General features: G+C 43.6%; 1 protein-coding gene across 1 annotated transcript in view; it reads right to left on the reverse strand.

Annotated features, from left to right (window-relative positions):
- Positions 1-11156, reverse strand: part of LOC311121483 (clathrin interactor 1-like) — a 31195-nt gene extending 20039 nt beyond the window's left edge. Inside the window, exons 1-4 of the mRNA XM_084195967.1 lie at positions 10974-11156; positions 2368-2472; positions 1962-2058; positions 1069-1177 (exon numbers count right to left, since the gene is read on the reverse strand). Coding sequence (XP_084052093.1) covers positions 1069-1177; positions 1962-2058; positions 2368-2472; positions 10974-11014 — 352 coding nt within the window. The 5' untranslated portion in view covers positions 11015-11156. The remainder of the gene's footprint in view (positions 1-1068; positions 1178-1961; positions 2059-2367; positions 2473-10973) is intronic.
- Positions 11157-17299: the final 6143 nt, after the last annotated feature.

Consider the following 17299-nt stretch of genomic DNA (forward strand, 5'->3'; position numbering starts at 1 on the left):
GGACAGAGAGAGAGACAGACGGCGGACAGAGAGAGAGACAGACGGCGGACAGAGAGAGACAGACGGCGGACAGAGAGAGACAGACGGCGGACAGAGAGAGACAGACGGCGGACAGAGAGAGAGACAGCGGACAGAGAGAGAGCGACAGCGGAGAGAGAGCAACAGCGGAGAGAGAGAGAGACAGAGGACAGAGAGAGAGCGACAGCGGAAAGAGAGAGCGACAGCGGACAGAGAGAGCGACAGCGGACAGAAAGAGCGACAGCGGACAGAGAGAGCGACAGCGGACAGAGAGAGAGAGCGACGGCGGACAGAGAGAGAGAGCGACGGCGGACAGAGAGAGAGCGACGGCGGACAGAGAGAGAGAGCGACGGCGGACAGAGAGAGAGAGAGACGGCGGACAGAGAGACAGACGGCGGACAGAGAGAGCGACGGCGGACAGAGAGAGAGCGACGGCGGACAGAGAGAGAGCGACGGCGGACAGAGAGAGAGCGACGGCGGACAGAGAGAGAGCGACGGCGGACATAGAGAGAGCGACGGCGGACAGAGAGAGAGCGACGGCGGACAGAGAGAGAGCGACGGCGGACAGAGAGAGAGCGACGGCGGACAGAGAGAGAGCGACGGCGGACAGAGAGAGAGAGCGACGGCGGACAGAGAGAGAGAGCGACGGCGGACAGAGAGAGAGAGAGACGGCGGACAGAGAGAGACAGACAGCGGACAGAGAGACAGACGGCGGACAGAGAGAGCGACGGCGGACAGAGAGAGAGCGACGGCGGACAGAAAGAGAGCGACGGCGGACAGAGAGAGAGCGACGGCGGACAGAGAGACAGCGACAGCAGAGAGAGAGACAGCGACAGCAGAGAGTGACCGCAGACAGAGAGAGTGACCGCAGACAGAGAGAGTGACCGCAGACAGAGAGAGTGACCGCAGACAGAGAGAGTGACCGCAGACAGAGAGAGTGACCGCAGACAGAGAGTGTGACCGCAGACAGTGTGACCGCAGACAGAGAGTGACCGCAGACAGAGAGAGAGACCGCAGACAGAGAGACAGAGATAGAGAGAGAGTACTTGCCTACGAAGTGGTAGCTCTCTAGAGATCGTAGGTCATAGATGTGTTCTCTGCCGCTGGTGACAACTCTCTCTGAACCGTTCCTGATGAGGTGGGACAACAACAGCAGAGACTGGGGGAGAAGAGATGGAAAACTGTTGTTATAACTTCTTATGAGCGACAGCGGACAGCGGACCTCTATGTCATGTTTAGAGAGCAGATCTCGGCCCTCGAGGTCTGGAGTTGAATAGCTATAGCTTATTTCTTGGTTATAAAAAAAAAAGAAAGTCACTCTATATGCTCCCAAACTAACCAAGGTTTACCCATTCAATTGTTGGAAGCATACAGGAGTGTACAAAACATTAGGAACACCTGCTCTTTCCATGACATAGGCTGACCAGGTGAATGATATGATCCCTTATTGATGTCACTTGTTAAATCCACTTCAAATCAGTGTAGATGAAGGGAAGGAGACAGGTTAAAGAAGGAGTTTTAAGCTTTAAGACATCTGAGACATGGATTGGAGGGTGAATGGGCAAGACAAAAGATTGAAGTGCCTTTGAACAGGGTATGGTAGTAGGTGCCAGGCGCACTGGTTTGTGTCAAGAACGGAAACTCTGCAGGGTTTTTCACGCTCAACAGTTTCCCGTGTGTACTGTATCAAGAATGGCCCACCACCCAAAGGACATCCAGCCAACTTGACACAACTGTGGGAAGCATTGGAGTCAACATGGGCCAGCATCCCTGTGGAACGCTTTTGACACCTTGTAGAGTCCATGCCCCAATGAATTGAGCCTGTTCTGTGGGCAAAGGGGGGGTGCAACTTAATATTAGGAAGGTGTTCCTAATGTTTTGTACACTCAGTGTATATAGTGTGCGACTTTCATGCTTATGACAGGTTATAGGTCCTCTCTGACCTTGTAGACCCTTCTCCAGTTCTTCTTGTTGTCCCTGAGCATCCTGATCCACAGCATGTTCATCACCTCTGGAAACTGCTCATACATAAACGTACATCTGAGGAGGGGGGGGAGAGAGAGAGACAGAGAGAGAGAGACAGAGGGAGAGAGAGACACAGAGAGAGAGAGACACAGAGAGAGAGAGACACAGAGAGAGAGAGACACAGAGAGAGAGAGACACAGAGAGAGAGAGACAGAGGGAGAGAGAGACACAGAGAGAGAGAGAGACAGAGGGAGAGAGGAGGAAGAGGTGTAGAGGGGTTCAGCTACATGGCAACGGGATTCAATTTAAATAAAAATGTTTCCTGTGAAGTAGGAGGTCGCAGACATACAAGGCGGTGTGCTTGTGTGTGAACAGCGCCCCTACCTGGAAATATCTGCCATCTGCTGTCCTGAAGGTCCCCAGGGGTCATCGTTGGTGGCCTCCCTCACCTTAGACTCCACCTCCGAGTAGTTCATCACCACATTGGTTCTACATGTAAAAGTAAGAGATATTTTAGTGGCTCTTTTCTGAAGAGAATAGGTCGTCAAGCCGGGGACAAAAGGAAGGTCTGCACTCAATTAAAGAGTTTTAAAAACGGTCTTATCTGTCTTTATCGAAAAGGCAAACCTAGGCCCAGCATTGGACAGCCTAGCATTTGACAGCCTATTCATGGTAACAGTCAAGACACACAGACTCCATTTACATTACACCATTCTGTCCTCCTGTTTCTCCAGGAACACAGAGTCAAATAACACTCATGACATAACCCTAATGACATCACACAGGCACTCTGAAGACGTTGTGTGTGTGTGTGCATACATGTTGAATGCACTGACTAAGTCGCTCTGGATGAGAGCGTCTGCTAAAAGGCCAAAATGTTAAATGTAATGTGCATACTATGGCAGTTGTCCCACGGTCAGGAAAAACTGTTCTTCAGGGCATTAGAGGGGAGAGACCGGGATAAACTGTGTGGAGTGAGGGAGTGTGAGAGAAGCAATGCTGTTTCTTTGTAAATGAAGGGCGGGACGCCACCAAGCAACCTAGTATCAATGTCTGAGTTACACAACTATACATGATCCATAGAGACTACCTACGGTCCGTAATTGACTTGCTTTAAGAGTAGTTTCATACAGTTTCATGGGTGGTCCTCTGTAGCTCAGCTGGTAGAGCACGGCGCTTGTAACGCCAGGGTAGTGGGTTCGATCCCCGGGACCACCCATACACAAAAATGTATGCACACATGACTGTAAGTCGCTTTGGATAAAAGCGTCTGCTAAATGGCATATTATATTATTATATTATATGTAAACAAACAGAATAAAAACTACAGCAGGCATAATCACAGTTATTAAGGTCAAGGCTAGGAGCTCGCAGAAAATGTGGAAGCTAAACAAGGAAATGTGTCTGCCTTGGTTCAAACGGGGCCATTTAGCTAGTCAAACTTTATTTATAGTTCAAATATGGAAAACAGAAACAAATAGCGGACAGAGAGAGACAGTAGAGAGAGACAGCAGAGAGAGAGACATGTCTGCTCAGACATAACCCCATTGAGTAGGACTCAGCTCTCTGCTCAGACATAACCTCAAGCAGTAGCACTCAGCTCTCTGCTCAGACATAACCCCATGGAGTAGGACTCAGCTCTCTGCTCAGACATAACCCCATGGAGTAGGACTCAGCTCTCTGCTCAGACATAACCCCATGCACTAGGGCTCAGCTCTCTGCTCAGACATAACCCCATGCACTAGGGCTCAGCTCTCTGCTCAGACATAACCCCATGCAGTAGGACTCAGCTCTCTGCTCAGACATAACCCCATGCAGAAGGACTCAGCTCTCTGCTCAGACATAACCCCATGGAGTAGGACTCAGCTCTCTGCTCAGACATAACCCCATGGAGTAGGACTCAGCTCTCTGCTCAGACATAACCCCATGGAGTAGGACTCAGCTCTCTGCTCAGACATAACCCCATGCACTAGGGCTCAGCTCTCTGCTCAGACATAACCCCATGCACTAGGGCTCAGCTCTCTGCTCAGACATAACCCCATGCAGTAGGACTCAGCTCTCTGCTCAGACATAACCCCATGCAGAAGGACTCCGCTCTCTGCTCAGACATAACCCCACTGAGTAGGGCTCAGCTCTCTGCTCAGACATAACCCCATGGAGTAGGACTCAGCTCTCTGCTCAGACATAACCCCATGGAGTAGGACTCAGACGGCAGTAAGGTCCGTCAGTTTTTCAATCCCTTATGGCTGAAGTTTGGATTTAGAGAGGGTAAGCTGATCTTAGATATGTGCCTACAACTTCTACCCAGAGCTAGAAGCAGCCAGCCAGCCAGCCAGCCAGCCAGCACCGTAAAGTACTGTAGTAGACAGAGAGTGACTGTTGTAATGTCAAAGTCATAAATAGCTTCCCTCTTAAAAACTGGGAAACAGCTAGTTGGTGCAACGAGCAATTCAAATAACCTATGAGTTCTTAAAGCTGCAATATGTAACTTTTGGAGCGACTCGACCAAATTCACATAAAAATATGTGTTATAGATATGTCATTCTCATTGAAAGCAAGTCTAAGAAGCGGTAGATCTGTTCTATGTGCGCTATTTCTATGCTTCCTGTTGTCAAGTTTCGTTTTTGCCTATTTTACTTTCGGTTTTGTACACCAGCTTCAAACAGCTGAAAGTACAATATTTTGGGTTATGGAAAATATATTTCACAGTGGTTTAGATGGTACAATGATTATCTACACTATACTTGCTTATTTTGTCACATAAACTGAAATTAGGCAGACTATTAGAATTATAGCAACCAGGAAATGTCGGAGCAATTTCTGCATAGTGCATCTTCAGATAATAAACTGCAGCATGGCTGCCTAGGCCTAAACTCTTTGAAACATAGTGAAAAACCTTATAATCGTGATATAGCCTAACATTTAGACAAGACAGTTATCTTTTCTCTTCTCAGTAGACTTGCTAGCTTCCTCTGTCCCACATATCAACCTAATCAAACGGAAGCCTCTGATCTTCTATCTGTGTGTGAGTGTGTGTGTGTGTAATCTGACACAATATGGCAAAGGCTTCCGTTTTGTTGCAAGTCTGTCTGCAATGCACACACCAATTCCCTTCATCCTGTGACTAGTCCAAATAAAGTATTTAGGCCTATTTACTTAGTATTGTAACAATTTTTCAATGTGACTGCCGGGAGGACTTAGAAACAAGAATTGCCAGTCCCTTGATTCAGGTCTAGGCCTGGAGATATCCTTCACAGTGAGCCAGCATTGTCGCTTTTGTGGAATATGCCTGCACTCTGGTGGGTGTTTCCCACTCACAACGTCTCTACTCAAGGTCCTTATAACTCTGAGCCTCGTTTCCCAGAGCCTTCGTAGTGTTTAGAGCATCGTTTGAACCTTCTTACGATGCATCTTTAGTAGCCGAGGTGTTGTTTTCCCAGAGTTTTTGTTAGTAACATGGCTCTTAAAAACCTTTGCACATCTACGAGTGATCCAGACCACTTGTAGAGCAGCCAAAGTGCATCGTTAGATATTTTTTGCCCTTCCATTAGATATTTTATTTGCAGAAAATCTCCACTAAACATACAGTGCCTTCAGAAAGTATTCATACCCCTTGACTTATTCCACATTTTCTTGTGTTACAGCTTGAATTAAATAAATAAAAATCACCCATCTACACACAATACCCCATAATGAAAGTGAAAACATGCAGATTTTTTTTGCAAATGTATTGAAAATGAAATACAGAAATATTGAATATTGAAGAAATATCGAATATTGTACAATCCAGGTGTGCAAAGCTCTTAGAGACTTACCCAGAATTCAAACCTCTGAGTCAATACATGTTAGTCACCTTTGGCAGCGATTACAGCTGTGAGTCTTTCTGGGTAAGTCTCTAAGAGCTTTGCACACCTGGATTGTACAATATTTGCCCATTATTCTTTTTTTTATTTTTATGTAAGCTCTGTCAAATTGGATGTAGATCATTGCTAGACATCCATTTTCAAGTCTTACAATAGATTTTCAAGCAGATTTCTACTGAACAAAAATATAAACGCAACAGGTAGTGTTGGTCCCATGTTTCATGAGCTGAAATAAGAGATCCCAGAAATGTTCCATACCCACAAAAAGCTTTTCTCTAAAAATGTGTGCACAAATGTGTTTACATCCCTGTTAGTGAGCATTTCTCCTTTGCCAAGATAATCCATCCACCTGACAGATGTGGCATATCAAGAAGCTGATTAAACAGCATGATCATTACACGGGTGCAACTTGTGCTGGGGACAATAAAAGGTAACTAAAATGTTGTCACACAACACAATCCCATAGATGTCTCAAGTTGAGGGAGCGTGCAATTGGCATGCTGACTGCAGGAATGTCCACCAGAGCTGTTGGCAGAGAATTTAATGTACATTTCTCTACTATACGCCGCCTCCAATGTTGTTTTAGAGAATTTGGCAGTACGTCCAACCGGCCTCACAACCACAGACCACATGTAACCACGCCAGCCCAGGACCTCCAAAACCGGCTTCTTCAACTGCGGGATCGTCTGAGACCAGCCACCCGGACAGCTGAGGTGTAGTTCTGTCTGTAATAAAGCCCTTCTGTGGAGAAAAACTCATTCTGATTGGCTGGGCCTGGCTCCCCAGTGGGTGGGCCTATGCCCTCACAGGCCCACCCATGACTGTGCCCCTACCCATTCATGTGAAATCCATAGATTTGGGCCTAATTAATTTCTCAATCGACTGATTTCCCTATTTGAACTAACTCACTGAAATCGTTGAAATTGTTGCGTTTATATTTTTGTTCAGTATAAGTCCAAATTGTAACTAGGCCACTGAGGAACATTCACTGTCTTCTTGGTAAGCAACCAGTGTAGATTTGGCCTTATGTTGTAGGTCATTGTCCTGCAGAAAGGGGAATTCATCTCCCAGTGTCTGGTGGAAAGCAGACAATCAGGTTTTCCTCTAGGATTTTGCATGTGCTTAGCTCCATTCTGTTTATTTTTGATCCTGAAAAACTCCCCAGTCCTTAACGATTACAAGCATACCCATAACATGATGCAGCCACCACTATGCTAGAAAATATGGAGAGTGGTACTCAGTAATGTGTTGTATTGAATTTGCCCCAAACATAACACTTTGTATTCAGGACAAAAAGTTAATTGTTTTGCCACATCTTTTGCAGTATTACTTTAGTGCCTTGTTGTAAACAGGATGCATGTTCTGGAATATTTTTAGCTTCATTCTTTTCACTCTGTCAATTAGGTTAGTATTGTGGAGTAACTACAATGTTGTTGATCCATTCTCAGTTTTCTCCTATCACAGCCATTAAACTCTAACTGTTTTAAAGTCAACATTGGCCTCATGGTGAAATCCCTGAGCAGTTTCCTTCCTCTCCGGCAACTGAGTTAGGAAGGCCACCTGTATCTTTGTAGTGACTGGGTGTATTGATAGACCATCCAAAGCGTAATTAATAACTTCACCATGCGCAAAGGGATGTTCAATGTCTGCTTTTTAATTTTTTTAACCTATCTACCAATAGGTGCCCTTCTTTGGAGGCACATACAGATAATTGTATGTGTGGGGTACAGAGATGAGGTAGTCATTCAAAAATCATTTTAAACACCATTATTGCACACAGAGAGATGTCCATGCAACTTATTGTGTGACTTGTTAAGCACATTTTTACTCCTGAACTTATTTAGGCTTGCCATAACAAAGGGGTTGAATACTTATTGACTTTTAGACATTTCAGCTTTTTATTTTAAATTAATTTGTGAACATTTCAAAAAACATAATTCCACTTTGACATTATGGGGTATTGTGTGTAGGCCAGTGACAAAACATCTCAATTTAATCCATTTTAAATTCAGGCTGTAAAAACAAAATGTGGAAAAAACCAAGAGGTGTGAATACTTTCTGAAGGCACTGTAGAATCAAGATCAGAACAAAGTTGACTACAAATACAAAGTTGCCAAAGTATTTGCAATGTTTACAAACAAGTGAAGGATAAAATGATGCTACAAATGAAAACTGAGATGACTGCAATAAAATATACATAGGCTACATGGGCCTATATACAGTTGAAGTCGAAAGTTTACATACACCTTAGCCAAATTCACAATTCCTGACATTTAATCCTAGTATAAATTCCCCGTCTTAGGTCAGTTAGGATCACCACTTTATTTTAAGAATGTGAAATGTCAGAATAATAGTAGAGAGAATGATTTATTTAAGCTTTTTTTTATTTCATCACATTCCCAGTGGGTCAGAAGTTTACATACACTCAATTAGTATTTGGTAGCATTACCTTTCGGCTTGCAAGCACCCCCTTTTACCTCCAAACATAACGATGGTCAATATGGCCAAACAGTTATATTTTTGTTTCATCAGACCAGAGGACATTCCTCCAAAAAGTACGATCATTGTCCCCATGTGCAGTTGCAAACCGGTCCTGTGTTCTGGGATTGATTTGCACTTTTCGCACCAAAGTACGTTCATCTCTAGGAGACAGAACGCGTCTCCTTCCTGAGCGGTATGACGGCTGCGTGATCCAATGGTGTTTATACTTGCGTACTATTGTTTGTACAGATGAACGTGGTACCTTCAGGCGTTTGGAAATTGCACCCAAGGATGAATCAGACATGTGGAGGTCTACAATTATTTTTCTGAGGTCTTGGCTGATTTCTTTTGATTTTCCCACAATGTCAAGCAAAGAGGCACTGAGTTTGAAGGTAGGCCTTGAAATACATCCACAGGTACACCTCCAATTGACTCAAATGATGTCAATTAGCCTATCAGAAGCTTCTAAAGTCATGACATCATTTTCTGGAATTTTCCAAGCTGTTTAAAGGCACAGTCAACTGAAATAATCTGTCTGCAAACAATTGTTGGAAAAATTACTTGTGTCATGCACAAAGTAGATGTCCTGCCAAAACTATAGTTTAACAAGAAATTTGTGGAGTGGTTGTAAAACGAGTTTTAATGACTCCAACCTAAGTGTATGTAAACTTCCGACTTCAACTGTAGGCCATTTCATGTTCAATCAAATGAGTTCTATTTTGTGACTAGGCTACTGTCTGTAACTTTTGCCTCAATGTCTTTCATGATGTGTGACAACATGTGCGCAATGATGTGCTCAATCTGTGATTTAGTGCATTATTATTGGGTAAGCATAATAAGCCACCTCAATAGCGTATTTGCAGCCATAGGTGGTAATATCCCTCTAGGAGCTGATCCGTCATCAGTATTGAGGAATAATTTGAATTATAGGGTAAGATTTGAATGGAGAAAGCTGATCCGGGAGCAGCGCTGGTTTCTTTTGATCATATCCGTATTGACACATAGTCTAAGGACGCATTTAACGAATGTTCTCTATACGTGCTTGTTTGGGAAACACTTAAAAAGTTGGCTCTTAAATAATGATTATCTCTCTCTCTACTTTTTGCAGGAATGCATTCTTGGACAGGAACCGTGCGCTCCTGCTGTTGCCACAGCTTGCCAAACCAGCCGTTGAAGTGGAGATTGCATAACCCCACTACTTCCCAGAGCTCTACCATAGGCCTCTGTGTGTGTGTGCTGTATGGTCTCTCTCAGGTCATTACTCAGCAGTGAGAGGAAGTAAACTATACGAGAGGAGGACAAAAGAAAACAATAAGCCGGCTAAACCAGGTGTGGCTCTCGCTCAGAGGTGGAACCATTCAGCCATTCATTCAAGCCTTTAGTTTCAATCTCTGCTGACAGCGACCGTACAAGGCCTAGGCTAATCTTGTTTATTCCTATGAATGCCATGCAATGCAACTGTGCTATGCAATCCACTCTTAGGTTCTGTCCCAAATGGCATCCTATTCCCTATGAGCCCTGGTCAAAAGCAGTGCACTATTTAGGGGAAATGGTGCCATTTGGGACACACCCGCAGATAACTTTATTTTTAACCCAACTCTGGCTAGTTACTCTAGCTAATAAATGTAGAGATAGCAATGTCTTCACAACACAACTGTATGCAGCGTGACATTGCAGCTTGATTGTCCAATCAATCTATAGTTGCATTCAGCAGTTAATTGTTTATCACAGAGTTACACATTACAGTGCTCTCTTGTACTGTATCAACAGCCACTGTGGTTGATAGTGATCTAGGCTCCACCTTTCTGCTTCTGCATTCAAAACTCCTCCATTTTGCAAATGGCCCATACGGCCATATCAAACATACACTAGTCAAATATATTGTAATTGTTTTCATAATTTAGCCTATAGTTAGTATACTAAGAAGTATATAGGTAGCTAGGCAGAAGTTTAAGCGAGTTATCCAGGTGTTCTAGGCTTACTTGGATCATCCTATACTTTGTACAAAATTACAATAAAAACAGTAATACATTATAGTTAAGTCAACTGAGATGTGGCAGTTTTGATAGACCTGTGACATGAGAAAAGCATAACGTTCTGGTTGTTATGCTGGTTACTTTCACACCAGGAAGTTGGCTTTTCAGAATACATCCAATTAGCATTCAAGGCCTTTGCCACAACTAATAGTAGCTATATTTACGTTAAGATTTCCCCTTACGCAAGTACATACGTTTGGTTTTGAGCTGGCTAATTACCCAACTCAGTAAGTTTGCTTACTAGTTAGCCAAACAACAAACTGACAAGTGGCTGTGAAACTGCTCAAAAAATCTAACGTTACGTTGGCTAAGTTACGCTAGCTAATTAGTTAGCTGGATAACAGCCATCTCAGCTATCTAAAAACAGATAACGCGGCTAGCAAGTTAAGTTATCAATCGCTCGTCGGATAGTTCCAGACGAGATTAAATTGGTTAAAATAGTCGAATGGCAAAAAAGTAGATTTTGTCCCGTGTTTTGACTGCCACAACTTGCTACTGAAGCTAGCTTGCTAACTAGCTTCCGGCTGCTACGTGACGTCAAAGTGTTGGGTACGTGTCTCTTTCAAACAGGTAAACTCGAGAGTTGAACTCGGATAGTGAGAATACTTACGCTTTATCAACCAATTCCCGGACTTTCCACATGTTCATCATCTTGGCTCTCTACAGCGGGGCTTTCCGCCTCAGTAACCCGTATTCCAGGCTCTCAAAACCCGATAGAGCGGAGCGCTGTCACCGAAATCAAACCTTGAACCAAAGACAGTGTACAGTATGAACTAGAAAACTCTTCACCTCTGACGGGTTACTACGGAGACGTCCTTGTAACGTCACGAGGAAGAAGACATGCGTAGACCAACATAGGATATGTAGTTTTCTCTGTGAGAATAAGGAGAAAGTATCACTTTTGGAATGTGTTTTATGAAGTGAATTAGCCATGCATTCAAAAGGCTAAGTGGTGCTAAATCAGATAATTACATTACCAACCAAGAGGATTTATTTTAAGACATTGATTCCTATACAGAATCTATATTCTAGAAAATGTTTTTTCTTGACTCCTTTTTTAATTGAATTTGACTTCAGAATAAAAGACAACCCTAACCCTAGCTTCATGTCCACACCCCCTGGTTCAACCACATAGACTCAACCCTAACCCTAGCTTCATGTCCACATCCCAGGTCAACCCTAACCCTAACTTCATGTCCACATCCCAGGTCAACCCTAACCCTAGCTTCATGTCCACATCCCAGGTCAACCCTAACCCTAGCTTCATGTCCACATCTCAGTTCAACTCGTTCCCTAGTTAGGGTTGTGGTTGAGGCCAGGGTTTAACCGGGATGTGGAATGGAGCTAGCAGTAGGGTTCAAAATCAAATCAAATCCAATTTTATTGGTCGCATACACATATTTAGCAGATGTTATTGCGGGTGTAGCGAAATGCTTGTGTGACAAGAAGCTAGGGTTAGGGTTGTGGTTGAGGCCAGGGTTGGGTTGAACTGGGATGTGGACATGAAGTTAGGGTTAGGGTTGTGGTTGAGGGTTAGGGTTGAACCAGGATGTGGACATGAAGCTAGAGTTAGGGTTAGGGTTGTGGTTAAGTCTACGTGTTAGGGTTGAAACGGGATGTGGACAAGAAACCAGGGTTAGGGTTGTGGTTGAGGCCAGGGTTGGGTTGAACCGGAATGTGGACATGAAGCTAGGGTTAAGGTTAGGGTTGCGTCTACGGGGTTGAACCAGGGGATGTGGACATGAAGCTAGGGTTATGGTTAAGGTTGAGTCTACGGGGTTGAACCAGGGGATGTGGACATGAATCTAGGGTTAGGGTTGTGGTTGAGTCTACGGGGTTGAACCAGGGGATGTGGACATGAAGCTAGGGTTAGGGTTAGGGTTTACATTTACATTTTAGTCATTTAGCAGATGCTCGTATCCAGAGCGACTTACAGTTAGTGAGTGCATACATTTTTCATACTGACCAAATCGTTCCCTAGCTTCATGGCCACACCTCAGTTCAACTCATTCCCTAGCCTCAACCGTGTGATTGAGTGTGCACGTGTGTGTGTGAGAGAGCACTGCCCTGTCAAGTTTGTCTGTTGAATGCAGCAGCAGGCCTCTCAGTGTTTCATGACATTCTTCCCCTGGGAAAGCAGAAAAATCTCTTACAACACTCTCTCTCTCTCTCTCTCTCTCTCTCTCTCTCTCTCTCTCTCTCTCTCTCTCTCTCTCTCTCTCTCTCTCTGTTCTCTGTTCTCTCTCATTCTCGCTCTCATTCTCTCTCTCTCTCTCTCGCTCTCTCTCTCTCTGTTAGTACAAAATAAATAAAGAATGAAAGAAGAGGAAAAATAACCATAAGAGAGGAAAAAAACAATGGAGAGAAAACAAGAGACAGCACTTAACGACCCAGAATGCACTGCACCCAAGGGAGCCACCTCAATTACCACCTCACGTTGGAAGAGGAGGACTGAGATGGAGATGGCTGGGGGGAGGTGAGTGTGTGTGTGTGTGTGTGTGTGTGTGTGTGTGAGAAAGAGACAGAGAGAAAGAGACAGAGAGAGAGATCAACCAGCACTAAACCATGCTATACTCCTCTGGGAGGGTCTAAGTGGGAAGGGATGTTGTTCAGGGTGTGTGTGTGTGTGTGTGTGTGTGTGTGTGTGTGTGTGTGTGTGTGTGTGTGTGTGTGTGTGTGTGTGTGTTCGTGCGTGTGAGTGTGTGCAGCCCAAGCCTTAATGTTTTGGGCTTAAAAAGTCTATCACTGAACATTTATATAAAATAATGGAGAAACCAACTCCATATACCATGGTGTCACATTGCAAGTAAAACATTTGAAGACATTAATGTCCCTCCAGTTCCTATTATTCTCTGGCAGTGGATGAATCAGAACTCCACATCTGATGTACAGAAAGAATGAAGACAAAGCTCTCATGTTCTAAATGTAAACAGTAAAAATAGCCTGACCGGCTTCAAAGTCAAATCTGCATTTAGAATATTTGTCCTTCAGAAAATGCTATTTTTCACCAAAACACTGCTTTTGGACATGTAGCCAAATCTCCCTGTTTCGTCCTTTCATATGTGAGCATGAGGAATGCCCGCCACAAAAACTTTTAGACTTCACAGAGAATGAAAACTGCTTTAAGATTAAAACAACATCTTATCTGACGTTCCTGTCAAAGTGTGGGAAAATTACATTTTCATTGAAATGTAGAAATATACTGAACAAAAATATAAACGCAACATGCAACAATTTCAACGATTTTAGTGAGTTACAGTTCATAGAAGGAAATCAGTAAATTGAAATAAATTCATTAGGCCCTAATCTATGGATTTCACGACTGGGCAGGGGCGCAGCCATGGGTGGGCCTGGGAGGGCATAAGCCCACCCACTTGGGAATCAGATCCACCCACTGGGGAGCCAGGCCCAGCCAATCAGAATGAGTTTTCCCCCACAAAAGGGCTTTATTACAGACAGAAATACTCCTCAGCACCCCCCCTCCCCCTCCTCAGACGATCCCGCAGGTGAAGAAGCCGGATGTGGAGGTCCTGGGATGGCGTTGTTACGACGTTGGAGGCGGCTTATGGTAGAGAAATTAACATTAAATTCTCTGGCAACAGCTCTGTTGGACATTCCTGCAGTCAGCATGTCAATTGCACGCTCCCTCAAAACTTGAGACATCTGTGGCATTGTGTCGTGTGACAAAATTGCACATTTTAGAGTGGCCTTTTACTGTCCCAAGCACAAGGTGCACGTATGTAATGATCATGCTGTTTAATCAGCTTCTTGATATGCCACACCTGTCAGGTGGATGGATTATCTTGGAAAAGGAGAAACGCTCACTAACAGGAATGTGCCCGAAATTTGAGAGAAATAATATTTTTGTGCATATGGAACATTTCTATGATATTTTATTTCAGCTCATGAAACATGGGACCAACACTTTACATGTTGCGTTTATATTTTTGTTCAGTATAAATGAAAAGAGTGAATAGTGAAGAGATGTAGTGGGCACTTCTACCACTAGGGGGCAATGTGGCTATTCAGGTGGATGGACATTACATTTTCGAAGCCGACTTGCCTAAAGCTAGACAGGATAAACAGAACAGTGAGGCTGTGTGTGTGTGTGTGTGTGTGTGTGTGTGTGTGTGTGTGTGTGTGTGTGCATGCTTACGTGGGTGTGTGTGGGGGTATGTGTGTGTGTGTGTGTGTGTGTGTTTGTGTTTGTGATGACAGAGGGGAGGGGGTGTGTTGACACATATAAGTTCCCATGACAAGTGTGGTCAGAACATAATCAGAGTTTGGAAAGGAAAAAATTATACAGAAATAAATAAATGCATCTCTCTCTCTCTCTCTCTCTCTCTCTCTCTCTCTCTTTCTCTCTCTCAGCCATTCTTCTTTCACTGAGGACATATATTTCCAATCCACAGTAACAATCTGTGGTTGTTTTTTCTCTCTTTTACAATGTCATTAGGAAACAATGTTCTCTGTTTGGAACATTAGCTCTTACTTAACAGACTCTCTCTGTGCCCACAGTGTAGTTTCTGGGCCCCTCTGTGTGTGTGTGTGTGTTTGTGTGCATGCATGTGTGTGTGTGTGTGTGTGTGTGTGTGTGTGTGTGTGTGAGATCTCTCTCTCTCTCTCTGCTGCTATATTTAGGGATTTTATTGTTGGCCCCGATGCAGCCCACAGTGAGACTCTTGTTCCTTTTCCCAGGCGCACACACATTTTGTTTGTATGTTCTATATGTGTGTGTGTACCCAGTGACAGTCTGCACCGGCCCGGGAAACATCTGTTCCTTTACAGACAGATTCAATTATCAATTACAGCCAGTAAAACCCAGAGAGAGCAGAACATCTGGACTCATAACCAGTGGACTGGACCATCAGAGAGAGGAGGAATTAGGTCTGCGTCCCAAATGGCACCCTATTCCCTATATGGTGCACTACCCCCATAGGGCTCTGGTCAAAAGTAGTGCACTATATAGGGGATATTGTTCCATTTGAGAAGCACCCTAGGAAAATCAGCCACAGAGAGATTCTCAAGGACAGGACAGTGTGCCTGATCTGCTGATTGGGTGAAGGTTTGCCAGAGGTTTTAGAACAGCAAGTCATAGGATTGGGAATGAAGAAACGAGGAGGATAGGATAGAGGGATAGATACATAGAGGATAGGAGGATAGGATAGAGTGATAGATACATAGAGGATAGGATAGAGGGATAGATACATAGTGGATAGGAGGATAGGATAGAATTATAGATACATAGAGGATAGGATAGAGGGATAGATACATAGAGGATAGGATAGAGGGATAGATACATAGAGGATAGGATAGAGGGATAGATACATAGAGGATAGGATAGAGGGATAGATACATAGAGGATAGGATAGAGGGATAGATACATAGAGGATAGGATAGAGGGATAGATACATAGAGGATATGATAGAGGGATAGATACATAGAGGATAGGATAGAGGGATAGAGAACTAGCAGTAAAGACAACACTGTTGAAGTCCTGTAAAATGCTTCAGTGGAAAATTCCTTGATAACTGGAGAAGGACGGATGGAGGGAGGGAGGGAAGGAGGGAAGGAGGGAGGGAAGGAAAGAGAGACAGAAGGAAACAGAGAAGGAAATTAAAGCTCAACATATGTGTGTTTGTGTGTGCGAGTGTGTGTTTGTGTGTGTGAGTCAATAGAATGCCAAACTGTAATTTCACCATTCTGGACACAGCAAATACCCACTAAAATAAATATTGACCATGTGTTATATTTATTTTTACTCATAAATGTATCATATTCATTATATTAATTTTGGTATCAATCCACATGTGAAAAAATGAAAGGTTGGAAAGGCACATTAGCGATAACACATCAGTTTAGACCATTACAGGCAGGCAGTAGAAATGTGTGTGTGTTTGTGTGTGTGTGTTTATAATGCAGCAGAAATGATCCAGGTGATTAGTTAGTGTTGTGGTTAGAGTAATAGGATCCAATTATACCGAGAGTTAGGGAAATGATTCTGTACCAAGAGAACCCCACCAGCTAATCCTTGGAGGCAGTAGAACAGTAAAACACAGGCTGTTTCCCAAAAGGCACCCTATTCCTTATATAGAGCCCTATGGTGAATAGGGTGCCATTTGGAACACACACGTGGCTTTTTATTATCAAGCATTTAAGCTGCTATGACACATCATCATACATCATCTGAAACTTTTTTTATACAGAGGTACAAGGTATTCATTAAACAATACAGGTTAGTTACATAGGCCTATAGAAACTGGGATGTATTCCCACCTTCTCAACCAAAGTTAAGGAATTCATTTACACAGGCAGCCCAATTCTGATCTTTTCCCATTAATTGGTATTTTGACCAATCCGATCAGTAATTGGGAAAAATATCAGAATTGGGCTGTCAGTGTAAATGCAGCCTTATTGTAGACTGTGCTTTCATCCAGATTACTAAATTGTTTGGAGCATGGTACTGGCAAGGTACTGTAGCAACACATGCACACACGTACAGTACTATCCCTGTAGCTCCATTAGCTGTAATTGGAGCTAATTATCAGAGCAAAGCCATTAGGCCTATCTCTCTCTCTCTCTCTCTCTCTCTCTCTCTCTCTCTCTCTCTCTCTCTCTCTCTCTCTCTCTCTCTCTCCCTCTCTCTCTCTCTCTCTATTCAATAGACTTTATTGACATGGCAAGTTAAATTACTTATATTGTCAAAGTATAGATATAACAAAAATGGTGTGACCAACAGCAATAGTAGTAGTGGAAATGGGATTACCATTAACAGCAACTACAACAATATTATGAGAATAACAATACATTAAAGCAATAGTAGTCGACCAGTCTCAACATGACTGAGAGGACACATGACATGGTATGAAAGCCAAAACAAAACAGGAAATATTAATGACATTACATTACACTTTTCTCTGGCTATCCCTCAGGTTG

The sequence above is a fragment of the Coregonus lavaretus genome (genome assembly GCF_964263955.1).
Source record: "Coregonus lavaretus genome assembly, contig: HAP1_SCAFFOLD_2145, whole genome shotgun sequence".
Classification (NCBI taxonomy): Eukaryota; Metazoa; Chordata; class Actinopteri; order Salmoniformes; family Salmonidae; genus Coregonus; species Coregonus lavaretus.